At 34.0% G+C, this 23,110-nt stretch overlaps 5 protein-coding genes across 9 annotated transcripts; 1 reads left to right on the top strand and 4 right to left on the bottom strand.

Moving 5' to 3' along the window:
• Positions 1-4: 4 nt before the first annotated feature.
• LOC123212029 lies at positions 5-1,431 on the bottom strand. The gene is made up of 3 exons (XM_044631053.1): positions 965-1,431; positions 798-884; positions 5-667 (listed from the first exon to the last, which is right to left on the bottom strand). Exons 1-3 carry the CDS (start codon positions 1,068-1,070, stop codon positions 381-383), a joined length of 480 nt encoding a protein of 159 aa, XP_044486988.1. The 5' UTR covers positions 1,071-1,431; the 3' UTR covers positions 5-380.
• Positions 1,432-1,517: 86 nt separating this feature from the next.
• Positions 1,518-2,225, bottom strand: LOC123212030 (calcium-binding protein CML37-like). Its single transcript, XM_044631054.1, has one exon. It carries the CDS (start codon positions 2,054-2,056, stop codon positions 1,634-1,636), a length of 423 nt encoding a protein of 140 aa, XP_044486989.1. The 5' UTR covers positions 2,057-2,225; the 3' UTR covers positions 1,518-1,633.
• A 2,090-nt stretch (positions 2,226-4,315) lies between these two features.
• Positions 4,316-13,773, bottom strand: LOC123211863 (ribonuclease J). Of its 5 annotated transcripts, none has more exons than XM_044630802.1 (16): positions 13,313-13,773; positions 12,576-12,804; positions 12,100-12,223; positions 11,125-11,181; positions 10,564-10,755; positions 10,407-10,484; positions 9,693-9,956; positions 8,599-8,664; positions 8,403-8,495; positions 7,914-8,039; positions 7,655-7,768; positions 7,238-7,333; positions 7,057-7,154; positions 6,594-6,985; positions 4,927-5,417; positions 4,316-4,809 (listed from the first exon to the last, which is right to left on the bottom strand). In XM_044630802.1, exons 1-16 carry the CDS (start codon positions 13,491-13,493, stop codon positions 4,714-4,716), a joined length of 2,697 nt encoding a protein of 898 aa, XP_044486737.1. In that variant the 5' UTR covers positions 13,494-13,773; the 3' UTR covers positions 4,316-4,713. The 5 variants fall into 5 exon arrangements, with proteins under 5 accessions (XP_044486737.1, XP_044486738.1, XP_044486735.1 ...); XM_044630803.1 differs by having other exon boundaries at positions 4,948-5,417; positions 13,313-13,771; XM_044630800.1 differs by having other exon boundaries at positions 6,564-6,985; positions 13,313-13,770.
• A 1,746-nt stretch (positions 13,774-15,519) lies between these two features.
• On the bottom strand, positions 15,520-18,249 carry LOC123210580 (cycloeucalenol cycloisomerase). The gene is made up of 8 exons (XM_044629025.1): positions 18,108-18,249; positions 17,880-18,016; positions 17,701-17,784; positions 17,237-17,278; positions 17,025-17,135; positions 16,730-16,921; positions 16,114-16,211; positions 15,520-15,867 (listed from the first exon to the last, which is right to left on the bottom strand). The coding sequence occupies exons 1-8, from the start codon at positions 18,112-18,114 to the stop codon at positions 15,675-15,677; spliced, it is 864 nt and encodes a 287-aa protein (XP_044484960.1). The 5' UTR covers positions 18,115-18,249; the 3' UTR covers positions 15,520-15,674.
• A 1,028-nt stretch (positions 18,250-19,277) lies between these two features.
• LOC123212090 (protein ROOT INITIATION DEFECTIVE 3-like) lies at positions 19,278-23,010 on the top strand. Its single transcript, XM_044631131.1, has 8 exons — positions 19,278-19,800; positions 20,614-20,727; positions 21,068-21,201; positions 21,274-21,463; positions 21,558-21,763; positions 22,033-22,154; positions 22,289-22,521; positions 22,605-23,010. Exons 1-8 carry the CDS (start codon positions 19,576-19,578, stop codon positions 22,830-22,832), a joined length of 1,452 nt encoding a protein of 483 aa, XP_044487066.1. The 5' UTR covers positions 19,278-19,575; the 3' UTR covers positions 22,833-23,010.
• Positions 23,011-23,110: the final 100 nt, after the last annotated feature.

Below are 23,110 nucleotides of genomic sequence, written 5' to 3' on the forward strand. Positions count from 1 at the left end.
TTCAGTTACGAACAAGACTCAAAAAAACACTTACAGTCTCACACACCAGCCTTTAGCATATGGATATACATAGAAATGAGGAAAAATTAATTGGAAGATGGTTTACTTGTCTTCAACAGGTACTTAAGCTTCTTGCTCCCCCTAAAGAGAAGCCTGTTCCAATTTATTGGAAGGCAACCAGCGCAGCCACAGTGAGGCTGTGGTGGAGGTGGAGGTGGAGGCAGAGGAATGGTTTCTGTGAAAGAAGAATGCAGTTTTCGTTTTGACTGACAGCGGAGTCTGGTGGTTGTGGTTGGTAAGCTATGGAAAATCTCTTTCTTCCTAAGGCCAGCGTCGTCTGCTTGATTAACCCCATAGCTATCCTCAATAAACAGACCACCTTAGTTATTATGCTCAAGTTCAACATCTTTGTTGATGTGCAAGTGATTCCAGAATTCATACTGATGAAAGAAGTCAGAAAGCTTCTGTTCTCCGGAAATGAAATTCCGGGTCAATTCGTTTTTCGATAGAATAGTCTTATTCTTCATGGCATTTGACATCGGCATCTTCATCCTTATGTCTGTGTCCGTGTCCATTTCCATTTCCATGGTCAATGCCATTTCTATGCTCATACCCGTTCCCATCATGGAGCCTTGAGACTCGGAGCTATTTGAACAAGGAATGCGATCTGCCAAAACAAGAGAAAAAGTTTTGTCAAGTCCTGCGTTTAAGGACGTAATAAACAAGAAAATATATAGTGTTATAAATGATTATGGTTTTAGGAATATGTAGACTTAATCAAACAGCTTAAATGTTACCGCCATTGGCATTCTGAAAATCATCCTCGGGTTCGGATTCTAGCCATGGCCATTCTTCACAATCGAAGAAGATATCCACGTCACCGTCTGCATACAAGTAAAATGATTAGCGATGAAGAGGACTGACTTTGATGCAGCAAAACCCGTCGAAGAAAATGAGAAGATACCCAAGTCAATGGATGCTGTCTGGCAAGTTGGAGCCACCACCCTGAAACTGATACTCCCATCTGGGTTATTGAAGAGCTTATTTGCATATGGAGACGGAGATGCCATCAACAGCTTGTGAACTAATGGCCAAAAGAAGAAACAGAAAGACTGCAAGTTGGACTTCTTCTTACAAAGAGGCTGATGGCATTCCCACTGAAATTACAACTCCAGAATTTGCTTTCAATTATTTTAAAATATAACTCTGTTTTCGGAGACTAATGGCCATCAGCCTCTTTATATATAGATGTATAAGCAGGTATAGTTTTTTGGCTGTGAGTGAAGTGCTTGGTAAATATTCAGCGGCTCATCACTGGGCAGTTGGAAGGAAGCTGTTGGATGATTGTGATGAAGCTTTGGAAGGATTAACGGCCATAATTTTTTATAACCGAACCATCCGTATTTGTTCGACGGGTAATCTTTGTTGATAATGAAATTACGTAAACTCTTAATTTTATTAGATTGAGACTTTATGGATAATGTCCAATAATATTATAACCACCCCATAATTAGCCATTTTAATAAAAAAATAATTAAAAAAATATATTTCTCCTATATTTCTATTACAATGAAATCTTTTTCAAGAGAAAATAAAATTGCAGGACCATTTACACTGATATACTTTTTTATCACTACTGCATCATAACTCTAAATTCCTCAAAGCTCAAAACTCCATCGCCATTAAGATCAAAGCTATTGATCATCACCTTACATTCATCAATGGACCTGGAGTCACCGAGTCTGCTGAGCATTCTTTTGAGACCTTGGGGCTTGATAAACCCGCACTTGTCAACATCATACATACCAAAAGCTTCTCTTAAATCCTTCAACTTCTCTTCTTCATTTCCTCCTTCCATCAACCCAACGAGATCTTCCAAATCCAGCAACCCATCTCCGTCTTTATCCAAGGATTCCACTGCACTTTCTACTTCTTTCAGCAGCATCTCTCCACCCATCAAACCTAGACGGTTGCTCAGCTCCAATGGCGAGATTTTCCCGTCTCCATTCTCGTCAAAGAGAAGGAAAACACGTTCGTATTCTTCACCTCTGAACATTTGATGGTTATACAAAGAGATATGGAAGAAACTAAAACTATTATATTAATATTAGACGAGGTATTTTAGCTCAAATGCTTCAGTTGTTGAAACCTGAAATGCATGGTTTACAATGATATCCTTTATTTATATAGGTGCAAGGCGGTGAAAATTTTCTCAGCGCTATGTCCAGGATCCTTGGAAGAAGCTGCGGTGAATTTTCACAAAATGAATAAAGAAGTGTAAAAATTCAACATGAAAAAAGAAAGAGGAATAAATACCCACGCGTGTCGTCATTCAAAGCGAAGGAAAGGAAAGAAAGAAGAACAAGGGACAAGGGAGCGCACGCGTAAAGTTGAAACCATCCAGAGAAAGTAATTGTCAAGAAGTAGTTGAACGACCTCTCATAGGAGAGGCCCACCTCTGGCTCTGTAACGTAACGTCGTCATCTAATATTTATGTGATGTCATGCATTATCAAATGACTTATATTTTTACTAGGAGAGTTAGGAATTCTGGTTAAAATGTCTTTTCCATTTAGTTTTCTCCTTTCTAGGGAACATCTGGGCACCCTGAATAATACTACTCAAGAATTTTTTTTAAAGGGGAAATTTTTTGTTTAATTGAGGAAATTAATAAATAAATTTCAGAAAAAATCAGATACCTTTGTATTAAATTACTTTGCTGTTGAACTTTATTTTCCAATCATATTCTGCCATCTACCATAAAAATTTTAATCTCCAAATAATTAGGTGTGTTTTGTTATTCAATAAAAATTATATTTATCTATTTTAAATAAATAAATAAATACATATTTATATATATATATATATATATCATTATATAATTAAATAATTTTAAATTAAAAATAAAATAATATTTAATAAAATAACTAATATAAATAAATATATACTCATATATATATATATTCAAAATCTTGTACAACCGCTACGTCTATTAAATATAGCTCAATAGTCATCCTTAAAACGCCGCAATACTGTAGATGCACGGAAAACATTTTTCTCGCGAAGTTGTAAAGAAAAGGAAAGATTGGAATTGAAAACTCTAAAGCCATCGGGACAGGTAAAACTTGGTATTTTATTTATGTAAAGAGATAGCTTTACATTTTTCCAAATTTGGAGAATCTCAGATTGACTACAAAATTTTCCAGAGTTACGCTGTGGTCTTATGGTCAAACACTACTATGATTTTGACACGTACACAATAAAAATAGGGATAATTAAAATCGACAAAAAATTTTATGTATAAATTTTTTTATGTAAACGTACAGCGGTTTCACTTTTATAGATAAATTTATTTTTAATTTCAAAAATACCTTCTCTCAATTTATTACGTCACTCTCAGCGATTTACGTCATGCGCGATCGCCTAAAATTTTCTTAACAGATTTGATAATTTTTTATTCGAACTATCACTAATTCACATTCTAAGAATTAAAAACATACCTAAAAATTGACAAATTTTTGTTTAGGTTTTAAATACAGATAGTAACAAAAACATAACATAGATAAGGAGAATGATAAGTGCGAATCAATGCTATATCACGGTGCGTATAAGGTGTAAAAGGTGCGTAAGGTGCATATAGAGTGTGTAGGGTGCATGCAGGGTACGTACAAGGTATGTACAATGCGTAAAGGGTGCGGGGTGCGTAAAACTCATTTTAAAAAAAAAATATATATATAATATTTAAAAAATATAATAAATATATATATAACAATATAATATATATTTAAAATTATTATTGTTATTATTTATATATATATATATATATATTATATTGTTACGTATATATTTATTATATTTTTTTAATATTATATTATATTATTATATATAAAACAGAGGTGCGATAAGAGTGCGCACCCTCTTCGCACCCCCATTTGTTAGATTTTAAAATGAGGCTTACGCACCCTACACCCTTTACACACCCTGCACGACGTACCTTATGCACCCTTTATGTTCCATACGCACCGTGATACATCAATTCGCATTTATCATTCTCCTCATCTATACTATTTTTTCTTTACTGTCTGTATTTAAAACTTAAACAAAAATTTATCAATTTTTAAATATATTTTTAATCCTTAGAACATGAATTAGTGATAGTTCAAATATGAAATTATCAAATCTTTTAAAAAAATTTTAGGTAACTGAACGTGACATAAATCATTAAGAGTGACATAATAAATTGGAATAAGATATTTTTGAAATTAAAAATAAATTTACCTATAAAAATAAAACAACTATACGTTTACTTAAAAGAATTTACGCGAAAACTTTTTTACTGATTTTAATTAATATCCCATAAAAAAATCTATTGTTTTTTCCCGTACATTCTTATAATCCCTCACCATCAGGTTTGGAGCTCAAGACAAAACAAGAAAAAAATATTTTTTTTTCTCAAGGTTGCTCTACAGAAAGCTTCTATAACTACAAAATTTAATCAACCTCGTTTGTCATTGCTGGTACATAGGAGTTTACCCAATTCACAGACGCAATTCTGGCTTTGAATTATGAAACTAATCCATTTCACCTTTTATCATTCTTCCCACTTGACTACACCGCTGAACCTGTGAATATGAATAAATAATAATCTGTGGCCTAGGCCTCGCCAAGTTTTGCGGATAAATAATTCAATGCGCATTGTTCTCATTCTCTTCAATCATTTTGTCGTCATCGGCTCAGAATCTGACAAAATTTTATCCATGTCTTCAAAGTATGGCCAATGCTTCTGGCTTTTCCTCTCACTCTTGCTTTCCTGTTCTCAAAGAAACAATGGTTGTTGATCGGTAGTATGATGAATATGAATTGGACATTTATAGGACATGATAAATAAAGACATAAGCCCAGAAAAACGTCTACATCATACACATACACATGCATTGAGAGAAGAAACCTTGTATTTCTGTAGCAGAGATGCCCACAGGGATTTGCACTCGCCAGGACTACGATTAATCCCCTCTTTCATTAAATGGGTTGATACTTCTTTCCACAGGACCATTCTCCCTTTCACAACTTGAAATCTACCATGCAATTCTCCCCGTAATTTAATAAGTTTCTTCACCTCCTCAGGTTTCCATTTTTTCCGTTTCATTGTTTTGGAAGACTTCTGTAGGGAACTTGGCTTCTTTGAGGATTCATCTTCCCTGCTTTCTGAATCACCTTTCTCAAGCCCTGATATCTGCTCTTCTTGTGGAACCAAACCATTTTCATTTACCAAAGTGTCAATTGGTGAAGATGATGTGGTGAATGGTTTCCAGAAATCATCTGAATTCGTGGAGTCAGAAGGAAGTCTTTCAACAAAGTCAGAACTTGAAATAGTGGTGTCTTCCTCTGCAAGTAGTTCTTCAATTACACCATCAACGGCTGTATGAAAAAGACATACAAATAAAACATTTGCTTCAGATAAAAATCTTATGCAAATAATTAATTAACCCAAAGGTGTATTGTAATAATCATGAGCCAACAAGAAACCCAGAATTTCATTTAAGTTGATAATATTCAGGATACCAAAGTCACCCATGAATTTCATCAACATGTGCATGAAGCTTAAACATTCAAAGTGCAAAGGGCAATTCTTCATCTCACATGTAGCGTCCCCACTGCCAACAAAAGTTGGTTTCTCATGTAGGCTTCACTCACTTTATTGTTCTTTCATACTCTAAAAGATTTTAACCCTATTGTCTATTAATGTTTGGTTTGAGCATGACATCAATGTAATTGTACCAATGGAGGCAAAAAAGGACTCATAATAAAAAATGAAAAAGAGCAGCATTAAACAATCCTATAGAGCATGTTTACGAATGTGGTGAAATACTTAAAAGAACCCAAAAAGAATTAGTTTAACTTTGAAAACCATGAAAAAGTATTCATGTGACATGAACTTTTTAGACTAGAACACAAACAGACAACCCCATATGATTTTCTTTAAGATGCCTCCCTGCTTCCCTAACTGCAATGACTCCCAAGAAGCAATTCAATCATCAGTCATTGCTATCTGCAGTATCTCACTTGTTTCATGTGGCCTTTTACCTTTCTAACATTGGACAATATGCAATTTAAAAATTTTATGGTCAGTACAGTATGGATGGAAAGCTGTCCACTCATCTCATCACACCTCATCAAATAAATGTTAACTACCAGGTGGTTTTCTGTCCACTGTGTTTCTAAGTGATTCAGTAATAAACATTCTATTATCTATGGTCAACTATGACAGGGCAGCCACCACTAAGCAGTATGTTAATGTAAATTCAGTAATAAACATCGTTACTATTATCTATAGTCAACCATGACAGCCACTCCTGAGGAATATTTTTAACGTAAAGATCATTGGTAAAAATTCTATTGTTTCTCTCTAGATGGGGAAACAATCACTTTTTATCTCTCCTATCTGATTTGTAGGTGTGGTGGCATCTCCAAACTGCAACACAAGATAGAAATGGACATGCAGATGCAGACATATATCTTCTACATGCGCACACATTAACATCAAGAAAGAAATGTATTGGTAACCTTCAAAATTTTGCTGCTGTGCAATCCCACCTTCTACTTGACTAGTATTGAAAGGACTTCTTTGGGGAGCATCAACAACTTTTCTCAATGTTGGTAGGCCAACACCAACATAAGACTTGCTAGATAGCTTGGCATTGAGCTCATCTGAAAGAACTCCAGCTGGGTTTTCTATAGCAATGGCAATGACTTCAGGTCTTTTACCACTATACTTCCTCACCATCTTTCTCAATACCTCAGAGACAGTTTTTTCCATGTGGGCTAAAGGAGTGTTAATAGGGCAGCTTGAAAGTGCAGCATGGGCAGCTTTGTACAGTGCATCTAAAAGCTTCCCTTTGTCAAGCCACAGGCAGCGTGTAGTGATTCTTATCTTTCCTTTCAAGCTATTTCCATTTAGACTCTGTTGAGGACGTAAAACTTCCATGCTGCAGTGGTGAAATGTCAAGATGAATTTGACATATCATAAAGATGTGTAATTATTTTAAGAAAGACCTACCAAACCACAATAACACCATCTGAAGCAATTCTTAGTCTCTCATCAATGCAGAGTTCAGTAGAAGTGCCAAATGCTTTATCACCATCACTATACATCAACTACAATATAAAGTAAAAAAATATTAGTAGTTTTCCGAGTTACTATCTCATGATAGACAATGAAAATTCAAATTGCTACCAACCTGCAAATTCTCCCTCCCAAGAGAAATAAAGCCGTTAGAAAGTACTCTTCTATTCCTCAAGTGAGAAACACCAAGCATCTCTCCATTCTTTATAACCTGATATGATTGCATGAATAACATTTCAGTTACCATAGCTTAGTAAGATATTTGCAATTTTGAACGTTTCACATTAATCAAAATAGGATCACACTGCATGTATCCTTGTAAGTAAATCATGCACCAATGCAATCACACAGAACAGTTATTTGGTTACATTGTTACAAACATTAGGCTAAGGGACAGGAAGACCCATTGAAAAGCACAAAATAGAAGTCTTCTATAACCAATCAACAATACATTCATGGATGTAATACAATTTCTCAGTTATTGTATGAAGTCAGCAAAATCATATTGCATGAAAAGGAAACAAGGACTCACTGTACTATGTCGAATGCCAGTTGATCTCCCAAGGAGTTCATGCTCTTTTAGAAACAAAAGTTCCCCATGAATGGGTAAAAAATGTTGTGGCTTCACAATTTTAAGAACTTCCTCCTTCAAATAGAAATTGCTTGATTAGAATTGTACTACAAAACAAAACTATTTATACCATTCTAAATCAGCTGAATAAATGAAAAAAAGGAAATAAAATATAACTGTACAAAAATGAACCTTGAAGAGTAATAATGAGAAATCTTACAAGTTCACCACGATAACCATGGCCAGATGTATGCAGCCCTTCATTCCGACCCATTACTATAGTTGATCCAATCTCAGATATACGATTTAGCATTTTCATTACACGAGATTCATTACCAGGGATCACCTGAAGGTAAAAATACAACCAACCAAAAAGTCTCAAATTTTAATAGATTGCAGCAAGAAACTGTAAAAAATCCTTAAAACAGCAATATTCCCAAACATCAGGCAACAGAACCTTGGACAACTACAAGAAAACACGTCGTTTCCAATAAATCAATCACAGTAATCATCAGTGGAAAAGAAGAGTCATATAAAACTTATCTCAAACAAGAACTTGTTGAAAGCTATTTTATGAAAGTTACAATATGAAGCCTATAGACGGGCAGGTCACAACACATTGAAACATTAGCAATCAGTATATGAAGTTTGATCAATTGATTTCAATTCATAGAAATGTTTCCACATGTTTACCATAACATCCTGTTACCTTAGCTGAATACAAAATTATGTCTTCCTTGGTCAGTTTAAGGGAATGACTTCCTCCATAGGATGCAAGATTGAGGGCAGCACGTGGTTCTGCCTGACACAATAGCAAGCATAGTTACATGCCAACAAGATAGTTCAATAATAAAGACAGTAGCGCATGCAACAAAGCAGCACTACAGTAATCAAGATTAACCTACTTGTGAACCCGTTGTAACAATCAGCAAATCTTTTGGAGCATAGCCATCAATATCTTCCACTTTCACCTATATAACATCCAAAAAAAAAAAAAAAATCAATGAGTTGGTTATATCATGAAATTATCATATTTCTCAATAGAAGCAAGGTGGGAAGATGCCATCACAAAAGCCATATAGATCAATACAGATTGATATGCCAAAGAAATAGCATGCAGAAAATGGAAACATTTTTTATCTAGAAAGTTACGACAGATCCAGACTTTAGTTTTCAAATAAATTGTCCTGAGAGATTACAAGCATATTAAAAACGCAGAAAATATGGCCTAGGTAGATGAAAGGGAGCCTTGACCATAGTTAGTATGATACAATTGTGTTTTTGCACCACTGTCTGATTAGCAAGATCATTCACTTATCAAGAAAGAAGCAAAATAAAAAACACAGGCATAATGGAGGGTACTAGCTAATCCAACCAGTTGGATCTTTTAAGATCATATAAGTGGTATTGAGAATGAGGCAGCCAATGCTTTGCATACCAAAGACATGTTGAATAAGAGGCAAAAGGCCAAATTAAGAAGATAGAGATAGAAAGTAGAGAGGTATTTAGAGTGGATAATATAATATGTCAGTGGTAAAAGCATTATAGCAAAAGATACACACTACTGCAAGCCAGTATACATAAATACCAATATTAATCAATTAGCAGCATCAAGATGGTTAGTTAAATGCAAATGAGAAGCCACACATTAAACTAATTGGGATGAGGAAAGCATAAGTAGATTTAGGCAGTTTGATCTAAGCAAAAGACCGAAGAATGGAAATAAGGAAGCAGGAGAAGCCAAGAAATAAAAGTACTACATATGAGTTAAACAAGATTATGGCCCTGTATGATTAAAAAGGTAAGACAAATTCACATTCCAACCCATTGAGGAAGAATTTTAATATCAGTTGAATGGAAATTAAGCTAAATGTGGACTAACAACATATATAGTGTATAGGTGAAAGCAGTGTATCAACCCAATAACATAACAAATATGAATATTCCAATGTTTCCTTAAAATATAGGAAAGGAAAAGCATAATTAAAAATATTGTTACTAGAGTTGATGGATCAATTGGCGCCTTTCCATCCTTCCAAGCAGCATCCAGATATGTCCTAAGGGACATACCAACAAATACTAGCTTTCTATTAGTTAAATCAGCAGCAGCTTTTACACTTCCAAGGCGGTGTATATTTGATGCAAATTGGGTAGTTATAACCCTTCCTTTAGAAGCTGAAATATGCTTCAATAATGCATCCCTTACAACACTTTCACTAGTTGTCCTTCCAGGTGACAGTATATTTGTTGAATCACTCATCATCTGAAAGAAGTTCAATGGTAATAAATGTCAAGTTTGCTAATCTTTGTCATTTAGTTATAAAATACACAATGCATAGATATATACCAATATAGACAAACACATGTGACATCTTTGTTTCAATATGACAGAATCAAGGCATCAGAAGCCAGTGTGCCACCAACATTTAATAAATTGATCCAGAATAGAATGACTTTTAATAAAAGTAAATGATTCAAAGAAATACTTCTCCTACAAGATGTAGGTGAGAATCTTTTGCCAAGAGGATTTTGATCATACAAAACTTTATTTACCCAAAATTTTCACCAATTTCATCTTCAATCTATTTTTGAATCATAATCATTCAGATAACATAATTTCTGTTCCAAAGAGATCAGCTGTCTCTCCCCTGAAACTAGGGCAACTTTGCTTGTGTCAATATACACATCTAGTACATGAATCCAGAAGGCTTACCAATGTCACTCCTTCTTTCGAGAGTTGCTCTAAAGCTTCACGGTCAAAAACTTGCCCATCCAATGGTGATTCATCAATCTGTCGAAAGTCAAATTCTTATAACCATGAGACTTGTCCTAATAATAGACAAGAAAATGGGTGGATTAAATAGAGTTACCTTCCAATCCCCAGTATGAAGAATTGTACCATCAGCACAGCGAAGAACTAATCCACAACAATCAGGAATAGAATGTGTCACCCTGATAGGCTCTATTTCGAATGGCCCAGCTGTAAATCTTCTCCTTGTTTTAAATATTTTAAGCCTAGATGGAACAAAAATTCCATTCTCCTTCAAACGCTTTCTGATAAGCTGTTAAAACAAGAAAAAGAGGTTTAACTAGTCCAAATCACGATAGACAAGCAAAATATAGAAATAAAGAATGAAACAGAAAGGCATCATGATCCAACAAATGGAGATACACAGGTTTTGGCATAAGTACACAAATATCAAATATATAAAAGTAAAGAAAGAAAGAGTCTCCAGGTACTTGTAAGAGACTTTGATTCAGCACATCAATGTTCATATGAATTTATAAAGTAACTTTTTGTTGCCTATAGGAAAAAACATTATTGGCTGAGACATAGCAAATTTGTGAAGTAAGGAGCAGATGTGTTTATGGTGCAATCACCTGTGAACACATGAATATGAGTGCATAAAAGTTATAAACATGACATGTACCTCCATTGTGAATGAAGATGCATATATTGGGGTATCTGAATCCAAAGCTGGGATCACCTGTTCAGTTAGCAATGAAAATGATTTAGATTTTGCAACAATTTAAATACAATGAGAGAAATTTAATTAAATTAACATGACAAGTATTTTGATATTCAGTAATATAAATCAAATAACGCAGCTTGGCCATATATACATCTCCATGGGAATGTCACGTCAACATTCATGGTTTCTGCAGAAAAACCTAGACTGGAGCAAAATCATTAAACTCCAAACAAGTGCACTATACTTAGTGCTGATGATTGGCACCCCTATTGATTATTATCCTACAATGAACTGATGATATCATATTCAGGTGGACACTAGGTCCAGAATTCTGTTTTCTTCGTAGTAATCAACAATTACTTTTCATTCTCCTGTTAAAATAATAATAATAAGTTTACAGGTTGCTATGGTTTTGCATAATGATTTGTCCTTCAGAAAGATTATTTTGCTCTCTTAACAAAGACCGAATTTGAACTTTTTTTTCATTCAGTTGACGGAAACACTGAGGCATGCATCAAGATATGAAGAATGCTATGGTTTATTACAATAAGATGTTGAACACATACTTTGCAAGTATGTTTAACAGGTCAATTTCCTTACAACAACATCACAAAAAATTCCCGCTGCAAATAGAAATAAGGCATTTCAAGAAATTTCATGATAATTTTAAGTTGGAAATGAATGAAAAGAACCAGTAGTTTGGGTGTATAACAAAACATGCTTTTGAACAAGACATATAACTTTTCAATTCCTTATTCCTTGAACAAATACCAAAGTGGAAACACAACTACCACTAGTAAGTTCAATTAACTTAATCAAAACCATTTTTTGGAACCCCCATACCCCTTAAACAAGCTTAATGATCTAAAACTAAAAACATTGGCATAAACCGGTCAATCTCCAATCATATTTTCAAGTAGTAGGAAACTTTACCCAGGGCAACGCACCAATGTGATCTTCGTGGCCATGAGTTATGATAACTGCTTCAATTTTGTGGCTCCATCTTTTGATAAATGTGGTATCAGGTATAATTTTTTGGACACCAAGCTCATCATAGCTGAATGCATGTCAAACATAGAGAAAAAAGTTAACATATGAGAAGAAAAAGGGAGAAATTTTGATAAATGTACTGCAAAATGACAATAACAATTATCAATGCTTTTCCTCTTCACTAATTGGTCATTTAGAGGTTCTTAGATCTAGTTGATATATCCACCAGTCCTTGTCAATTGATATAGCAACTGAAAACTTAAAAATGAAAATCTCCAAAAAGCAACTAACTATACATCTAGTAGAACTAATTTTGGGGAAAGAAACCACCAAACAAATTTATTCCCCCCAATTGGCAGAATGGTATCCAGAGACAAGATACAATACTTTTGGAGAACAAACTGTGGCTAAATACTTACTCTGGAAACATGACACCTGCATCAATTAGAATATAGCGATCATAGTTCCCCACAAGCATGCAGTTCATCCCAATTTCACCAAGACCCCCAATTGGAAGAACACGGAGTGGTGGGCCATTAGAACCTTCATAAAACTGTTCCATCTTGCGTTGAACAGAATCTTCCAAACTTTTTCTAGCCCCTTCAGTTCTTCCTGATCTTTTACGCGGCACTTTAGACCCATGTGTACCTGGTATGAGGCCAAACAGCTTAAGAATCATCAAATTTCAATATTCTTTATATTAATGCCACAAAATTTTAATACAATGATTATAGCAAAAAATTAAAAAAAAAAAAAAAGGAAGGCAGGTTTCACAAAGAAAACATAGGCAAGATGCACAATGATAACCATACGACTAAAATGAATATAGATAAAGTGTAGTCATAAGAATTTAGGAACTGCAAACATTACAAGCGAACCTACTATCCTAGTAAAAATTATTTTTCTTAATTATTTCAACTTTCAGATTCAGCTGTAAATGTCTTTTTCGCCTCCGCTAGCGGCAAAGCTTTACATGTGATATTTAATTGTTTTTTTCTTCGTTTTTCTCAGCAACCAAACAGAACAAAAATCGTTAAGAAAAACAGAACGAACCAATCATATAATAGATTAAGAAAGAAATTATCAGTATACATATACTTTGGAAATCCATATTCCAAATAAAGAATAATCGAACTGACAAATATCATATTCGTACCTATAGTTTTAGAAGAGATAACAGAGCAAGAAACGGAGCGCTTTCTGGGCCGTGGGTGGAATGAGAAACCGTAGGGAGCTAGGGAAAGAGCGCTAGTAGCCGCCATTACTGGAGTTACTTTAGCTGGCGTACAAGAAGCCAGGTAGAGTGAATAAGAGAAAGAGAAACTCCCTAACTGCATGTGTTATAGGATCAAAATTGTGAAATAAAACCCTAGAAACTTGAATTCGTTTAAATAGGGTTTAAGCGTTAGAGAGCGTTCAGTGATAGAAGTGGAGGCGGGCGGGAAATGCAGAGAGTGAATGGGATACTTTGAGGGGTTGAGAAGTTAGTATCTTTCTTTCTTATCATTTTCCACCAATAGATAAACATACGCACGTGTCTACCAGGCCTCGACCACCCCACATATGTGGAGATCTTTTGAATTATGATTTCTCAAATTAAAGAGAAATTCGCTCTCCAATCCAATCAACCGATCATGTACTGAGGTTGAGTTATGAGTGTATGCAAATAAAATGATAGTATTTTGGTCAAGTATTGCTATATTAAACATCATCTCTCTATTATATAGCTTAGAAAAAAAAAATGATATGGGTTTGTTCTAAGTATATTAAATGAAAAAAATCAAAATAACGTCATATTATAAATATTTATAATACCAATTCATACAAGTTAATCTCAAATATCACTTTATTTATTGAGTATAAAGTTAAATTTATATTCTTTTAAATTTATTAAGTTCAAACAAATGTAAATTTAAAATTAACTCAATTTGAACTCATTTATAATTAACAAAAAGAATTTTTTTTAATTTATTTATGATAAACATAATTTTCAAATCCTATGAACAATCTCTATTGTACATGGCATTAATTTATACATCTCATAAGCAATTTGTTTTTAGTTAAAGAGAGCTGTTTTCATCAATGTTTTCGTGCCCTTTTTAAAGCTTTTCTTTTCTACTCTTTTCCTTCTTTTTTTGTTTTTTAACTTGAAATTTACTTTTTTCATATATGTCAAAGGATAATTTCCCGCCTGAGGTTTAGTGAAAAAACAAGTTCTCACCTATTAACTTTTAAAAATTCAAATATCTACTTATCTATTAAAATTCACAGTTATAAATAAGGGTAAAATTGTTACTTAGTTAAAAAATTAAAAAATATAGTATAATTTATTTTCTCTAGGTTTATAAATCTAAAATTTCCTCCCATGAAGGTTTGAAAAATCACCTTTTCTCCCTAGGGTTTTAAAACTGTCATTGGAGATGGCGAAGTTCGTTGTCTCTGACCGCATTCTCTCTCCCTTCTAGCTTCTCTTCTCCTCTTGATCTAAAACCCTAAACCCTGGTTAGAGATTGTCAACGTTAAACATTATTTCCACTTCGACGCCACTTGCACTTCCAATTCCAAATCTCGGATCTTGGCGTCGCTTCTTCTTCGACGGATTTTGGCATATCCAAAAGCATCTCCGATGAGAAGAAGCATGACAGAAGTGGTCGAGATCCTTCGTGAGATGGATCTACATGAAGTACGACGATCCATCACACGACGGATCTTCAAGGACGTTGCTTCCAATTGTCACCTTCATGGCCTCTTCGTGATTGCATTTTCGTCGTGGAGGCTAAAGAGAGCATCAACAGATGGAAGGTCGACCAAAGAATGTCGCTGGAGAAGGGATGAAACCTTCAGGGGATATGGCAATTTTTCAAACCTTGGGGGGGGGGGGGGGGGGGGGGGGATGTGATTGCTTTTTTAATATTTTTAGTTAAATAACAATTTAACCCCTAATTTTAACAATGAATTTTAATAGATTGGTGAATATTTGAGTTTTTAAAATTTAATGGGTGAAAATTTATCATTTCATTAAACCTTGGGTGGGAAATAGTCATTTGGCCTTTCATTTATTAAACCATTCTTAAGAATACCTTTTCTAACTCTATTTCAAAACCAGAATAATAATAATAATCTATTTCAAACATAGAAACCATTACTTGGTAGCAAGGTGCAACTATTTTAGCCATGCATAAAAATTATGATTTCTAATCAACGTGTTATCACAAAACTTAGAGATGCTTTCGAACCGTAATTACTCTTCTGTGATTTAGCTGGTTTTAGTTTAGTTCAACAGGGAGACGACTATTAGAGCTAGCTTATACTAATCTGGGATTTCCTAATTGTTGAGATTCTGACACCAATCACCAATCAAAATGAATTAACTTAATCAGACCGATGCACTACAACAATCAAGAAGATTACACTACTGATCAATATCCAGAAATGTTAAAACAAAATCTCATAAGTACAAGCAATCATCAAGAGGGTTCATCAGAGAGTGAGAACTTCCAATCTTCACATAAGTGCTTTTAAGTTTGATTGGTGTGTTCTGGAAACCATGGAAGCCCGGGTTGAAGACATTGCTTTGTATCTGGCAATGGAACAATAGGTCCAAGAAAGATTCGCCACAAATCAAGTATTATGGTCACCAGCATTGCAGCACCCAGAGCATCAACAGCTACTCGGGGTAAGTCCCAAAGATCACCCGGCTTCTCATCAATTCTGACCATATGAGAGAAATCACAACAAGAAAATAAGAAAAATATCAATAGATGATTAAATTGGTTACACCAAAAGATATGTCAGGTATGAGCTGCATCATACCCCTAATTGCCTAAGTACAGTGCAGGAAAGCATAATCCAGATAATTTACAGCATAGACCACAGCAACCACTTGTGAATTTGATATGCTCCTATTTCCTTCTAAACAAACACAGCTAAAATTGACCAGTTGGTTTGAGTTCTCACCTTAGAAACATTGGGAAGCTCACAATGAAGTAGATGGCATAAAACAAAGACCCAACTTTGTACATGGATGCACGGTCCACAAACTCGTAATAAGGGAACTGCATAAGTTCCAAGCAAACTATTAGAGAGAAAGCTTTATTTAAAAAAGTAGGACCCGACCATATTGTGAAGAAAAAAGGTTAATTCTAGTAGGAACATCTCAACTTAACTATATTTTTACATAAACAGTATACTTAGCTATCAAACAACAGAACTTTAAAATGAAGGGGACAATACAAGAAAAACTTAAAAAAGAAATATTCAATCAACAAAAAAATTATTCAATTCCATAAATTGATTTGATAAATTTCATTTAAGTGATTCAATTGTAATATAAAGGCGAATCATTTATGAAGTGTCAAAAAATTCATTATATCCAAATATTTTTTATTTAGACTAAGGATTTCACTAATCAACAAGAAAGAAATTCACAAATCATCAGACAAATAAACCCCACCAATCTAAATTATTTAAGGCACCCTACTGATATGTCACCCTAGAGAATTCCAAAGGTCTACCTTTTTGTTAACAAAGGGGCCAAAAAGAAAGAAAAGAAAAAGAATGATGCTACACATACATTAGAAATGGCCAGAGTCTCTAGGTATGCGATGAAATAAGCAAGAGCCAAAATCCATCCAGCCTCAACAGTCCACCGAATTTTATCAGGCAAGTCAGCAACAGAATGTCGTATTCTACGAAGTGTTAAGTTTGATGCAACATGGTAAAATAAAAAGCAGACATGGGTGAGAAGGAAAGTCGTGTGTGGTACCTACAGAAAATAGCATATATAAGTAAGCTGGCATAAGAAACCGATAGAATGACTATAAATCTTTGAGATTTTATATAGTATGATAATGTTTTAAGTGGCTTACATTATTCATCTTCCATGATGGAAATGTATATGAAGCTCCCAAAACTGTGAAGAAATAGTGGGTCCAGAAGTAATTGCCAACATAACTAAAAAGTATAATCCAAACATTTGCCTGCAATGGTATGAAATTACTACTAAGAAAAAAGAACTTCCACAAAGGCCTAACATTTTTGTTTACATTATGTGTAAAATACACCACGAGAACAGACTTGCCTTGACCCAATAGCAATCCCTCCAACCCAAGCTGCTATCAGCCTGCCAAAAAAAAAAACTATACTTAACAAGAAAAATAGAACACAAGCACTTAATAGTTAAAGTGCTTTTCTTGCCCTCCCGCCTGGGCATTCAACACCATACAATTTTTATGGTGTCATGAGCAACAAATTTCTCTTGATGCTTTGTATCAGCTTGAAACCAACTAGAAAACTTGACATTGAAGAGCTAGTTCAGGAGGATATCAGCTGTGATGAATTATGACAAACCAGTCCGTTGCAATGCATGAATATATCTCCAAAAATAGCATGTTAGGTGATGACTAATATAGCCTTCATGCGATGTTAGGGAAGACAACACCTTAAAAATAACAACACATGTAGCCTAACACACATTGGTCCACTACAACCACCCATTCGAGAAACAGTTAAAAAAAATTTTACAAACAGAACTCGAGAACTTACCTTTCCAACAAGAAATATCGGTATCAAAAAAGAAGGAAGCGCTGAAACCAAACCCAAAAGCAAATATTCCAACTCTGTGAAACTCTGTAAAATTTATCATAATTAAGCTCCCAAAATCATAAAACCTCTAAAATAAATCACTTTGCCTTTAACTCTGAAAATAGTAGATTAAAATTTACCTCGTAGAGTTTGTAAGGAACAACAATTCCCAAACAAAGAGTGAGCCAAAAGGGTGTGTAGCAGAGGAAGAAGAGCTCACCCCACCTCTTGCTGGGGTTAGGAGCTAGCCATAAACTGGAAGCAGGAATATCCAATTCTGCAGCGGTACATTCGTCAAACACGAGTAATAAGCAGAATTAAATTAATGATAAAATTATCGAATCTGAAGAGGAGGAAAGAAAAAATACCACCCATGTTGAGGATGAATCTCTATTTTCGGGGATCTCAGATCGGGAGTGTTGACCCGGTGGCTACACTTCAGAAGTGAAGTGGGCTTAATGGCTCCCAAATAGTCAATGCATCCCTGTAGTTTTTTCGAATTAAATGAAGGTCCACCCATTTATGTACTTGAAAACAAACACACCCTAAACAAATGGTGTTTTAAAATTTTAAAGGTTTTTGAAATTATACCTTTAAATAATTAATCAAAACAATATTTTTAAGTTGGTATAAATTTTTTAATTTATAAAAATAAATAATAAATTTTGAATTAATAAAAATATATTGATAGTTTAATATTTATATTAAATATTAATAACTGTTTTATAATTTATAAAATAATCATTAAAAAAAAACTGAATAAATTTATTAAAAAAAGAATAATAGATAATAATTTGATTTTTTGAAATTTAAAAAAATAAAAATTTGTCATTTTATCAACCTTTGGATGGAAAATAGTCATTGCCAAATGCAAACTCAGTTTCTCAATAGATTGCTTCGACACAAAGGAAATTATTTATAAACAATAAAACTATATACATAATTTATATACAAAAAATAATATATCATCTTGTGATTGAGTATGATTTTATTTTTAATTTTTAATTATCTAATTACATGATAACACATTATTATTTATACATAAAAACTCATTTCTAAAACGTTTGAATCTTATATTGCTTAATTTTGTAAAATTAATTATTTATCAATTTCTTTGCTTGTTAAATTATAATTACTTACTAAATAAATGTTTTGTAATTTATTCATTGCACTTTATAATAGTCATATTTTTAATTTTGCCCTTACATTATTATTTCATCTTGTAATAGTCATATTTCTATAACAAGTTTTGTTTTCTATTGAAAAAATATTTTTTTAATTTTTTTATTAAATAATAAATTTATTTTTAATATTTATTTTAAAAATTAATTTAAATTTTTTAAAATTAAAAAATATAAAATTAAAAAAAAACATTAATATTTGGTGGGAATAAGCCCTTTGGCCTATCTAAGACCCAATTCCTATTTAATATCATTAGATATTTAATATGGTCAAAAATAAAACGACAATTTTTACTTTGGATTAATCTAATATTATAAATCACTTAATTTATGTTTAAATCTTCAACAATTTAAACGTGAGCTAATCCATGCATCAGAGTAGCCATTTTGTCTTCATCCTCAAATCCCACCATTGGCCACTCCTCACGCCTCGTTGCCTGCACGAACAACATTTGTAGATTTCAATAACCACGCTGCTAAGATGCAAAATTCCCCAACTAACTTCGTCTCTTTCACAAATGAATCCGCCACTTGCCAATCACCCACGCATCTCCTCAAACCACTCCCGCATGTAAGGCTGCACACTCACACTATTACGCGGATATAAAAGGAATGATACAAGAAGAAGAAGAAGAAGAAGGATATACAATTCAAGATGAGTGAAGGAAGTGAGGCATTGGTGGTTTGTAGTGATAGGAGTTTAAAAGTTGGGATGACAATTTGGGATATTGAAACCGGGGATCAGATTCTTCGGATACCGAGTTGTGCTGCTTCTCCCCATGGCTTATTGTGTTTGAGAAATCAATATCTTGCAGCTTCTCAGGTTAATAGACATGGCTCTCTTGGTGGTGGTAGTGTCTTCATGTGGGCATTAAATAAGGTTTGACTGGGCATCTTCTTCTGCAAACTTATACAATGAAGCTTTTCATTAAAATTTTAATTTTATTGTGAAAATTGTGAACTTTTTTCATTGAACCAATATATATATAGGTACAAGATTCTTTTATTTTTTGTTATGAGTTCAAAAGAGAAATCAATGACTATCTATAGGATGGTTGATCTCATTATCTTAATAAACTCTTCTTAGGGTTTATTTGTGTGTGTAGAAACTAAATTTGATAAGTCTGAAATATGGTAATTATATTTTTTTCATGGGGTTCATTGGAAGAGATTATTATAATCATTCTTGATTCTGGGTGTTTAGGTTGTTCACTGATGCATTTATATATACTGTATCTAAGTAAAATCGCAAATTTGCCGAAAATGTGAATTAACTAAGTTCTAATGTCTAACATGAATCTGAATCCTGTGGTGTCAATGAAGAAACTTGCTATTTGTTTTTTCTGTTCTTCATCCGACTCTAACAGGGTATAAAAATGGTTTGTTATAGCACTTTGATACTTATTTTTGTGCTATCATAAATGGACAATTTCTAAAAAAGATAATACTACTAATATGGTGGAGAAAATGCATCTCACTTTGTGTAAAAGTTTTATCCTTTCATAACTTGCTATCAGCAGTTAGATTGACATTTTGAGTTATTAAGTTTCAGTCCTTTTGTTGTATACATAAACTTATCTTAGCATCTTAAACGATGAAGATAATACTAATGATTATAAAGAATTATGTTGCCAATTAAGCTCTGTTTTTCCAAAGGGAAATACATTATGCATACACATGTTCTGATTTTCAGCCTCAACCACCACTTCGAAGCTACACAATGGAAGCCATGGGGCCAATTTGTTGCTCAAATGATGGTGTGTATCTTGCTGGTGGTGCTTCTTCAGGGAATGCTTATATCTGGGAGGTTAGTAAAGGCATTTTCTTCCACGTCTAATCTAAAATCAGAGAATGCTATTCCACCATTTCTTATTAGACTAAAATTCTCACTTCTGCTGATAAGTTAGTGCTCTAATTCTCGAGCTGAATATTTTAGGAGAAACATTAAGTTAGATACTATGTTGTGAATAATACTGTTTGTCTAGACCCTTTATTTCCTGCTTCTGCTAATATACGTGTGTATATATATGTTTCTTCCAATTTTGGTATGAAAAATTATTGCATCAGTTCTAGGTGTAAAGATTCTGTTGGGTTTAATGTAATGCCTTCCCATCATTTTAGTCTAATTTGTTTGGAGTAATTTGCAGGTTGCTAATGGAAGATTACTGGCTATGTGGCGTGCCCATTATAAATCTTTAAAGTGCATGGTCTTTTCAGATGATGGTTCCCTTCTTATTTCTGGTTCAGATGATGGTATGATCTGCATTTGGTCTATGATTAGGTACAAACTGATTTTTCCCTGTTTGATTCATTTGCCACTTGGTCTGGGACTAACATCTGGATAAACATTTAGATTAATGAAGAAAACCTCTGAAATGATGCATCATTCCAATCATTCAGAGAGTTGCTTGTTGGAAATGGAAGATTCTGGCAGTGAAACTTCTTTGTTACATTATTCATTGGAGCATAAGTCCTCCATTACCGGTTTGCTAACTGTATCTAGCTCACATTTTGTATCTTGCTCCCTTGATGCAACATGCAAGGTGTGGAAATTATGCATTGAGGTTCAAATTCTTAGTAGTTATATTCTTTAGGCTAAAATCTCTTACACAAAGGACATTATTTGTAACTCTGCAGGTTTGGGATTTAATCTCAGGAAGGCTTATACAAACACAAGTTTATCCTCTAGCTTTAACTGCAATTCTTCTTGATCTGGTACGGCTGCTCATGTTTGTAGGCAGTGTTGATGGGAGAATATTTGTTAACAGGCTTGAATTTGGGATAGGACTGGATGACCCTATAATTGTTGCAGAAGATGAGTCTCGCATGCTTAAAGGACACAGGTAATGTGTATTGGTTGATGCTTTAAAGTTCTGTTGAAATCCATTGGTATTTAGATCCTCCAACAGAAATTGCAAATAAATATATAATTGAAGAGAAGAACAATTAAGCTACATTTCTTTCTCTGTCTCCCTTCTTGCTCATATAGACATTTGATAAACACAAAAAGATTCATTTTCCACAATATTATGCCCTGCCCATATCCCTTCTAGACATTGATATCTACTTAACTCTTCATGTAAATGACTTAAAAATTTCATCTGCTGAACAGTGAAGCAATAACTGCATTGACCTTGAGTGCATCCTATCTGATATCAGCATCAGAAGATAGAACTGTCTGTCTCTGGGATGTCAGTCGTAGGGTGATCGTTCGAAGATTCGACCATGATAAAGGTAACCTAAATCTTCAATTTTGGTTTGTTTCGTTTGTCGGTTGAGTTGTCCGAGTGATGTTCATTAGAATTGATGAGTTTGATTCTTATTTTTTTCTGCAATAACCGATTGAGGTTTTTTCCAATGCTGTGCAGGACCGGTAACTAATCTGTTAGTGATTCCAAAGTTCTCACTACTTTCATCGTCAAGCCATCAAAAAGTGTCCAATAAGTTCCGCATTTCTCTGCTGGATAAGTATCCTCAGCAAGATAACTTTTCAAAGGGAATGAAAACCCTCCTCCATTCACATTTTTCTAGACAAGATGATGAATTCTGCAAAATTTTCCAAGGAACCAAGTCACTAGATCAGTATATGTGTGAACTGCAGGTCTGCCTCTCCTATCTTTCTCCCTTTCTCCCCTTGTGAAGGATTCTGTTTTCTCATTTCTCATGTTCTTGATGTTTGGACAGCTAGAAGGAACACCTGCTGCCATGGAAATGAAAGTGGAAACAAGCACAGATTATCGGACATGGGCCACAAGAATGACCAAGCATGTGATGGAGATGAATAAGCATTTGCAATCTCGACTGCTGGACCTTATGCAATGCCGATTGTTAAGGTCCAGAGAAGCTGACTTACCCGCAACCAGAAACAAAAAGAAGCTCAAGATAGAAAGCCTATCACCCAGTGATGAGTAGCACATACAGCCCTCAGGTTAATTATCCCAGAATTCTTCATAAAAACTACATTAAAAACAAAAAAGAAAAAAAAAAGAATTCAAATTCCATAGTTATTGTACCCCTGCCTATAAGACTTTGTGAATTTTATACCTTTGAAAGTTGAAATACAGTGCAAACAATTGCAGGCTTATGGTAATTATATTTATAAAACAGCAAAGCTAAATCCATTAATAATACAAGCCTGAATTATAATACGCATAAAAATAGAAATTCTAGTTTTATTATGTTAGAAATTA

Source organism: Mangifera indica, chromosome 3 (assembly GCF_011075055.1).
Source record: "Mangifera indica cultivar Alphonso chromosome 3, CATAS_Mindica_2.1, whole genome shotgun sequence".
In the NCBI taxonomy this organism is placed as follows: Eukaryota; Viridiplantae; Streptophyta; class Magnoliopsida; order Sapindales; family Anacardiaceae; genus Mangifera; species Mangifera indica.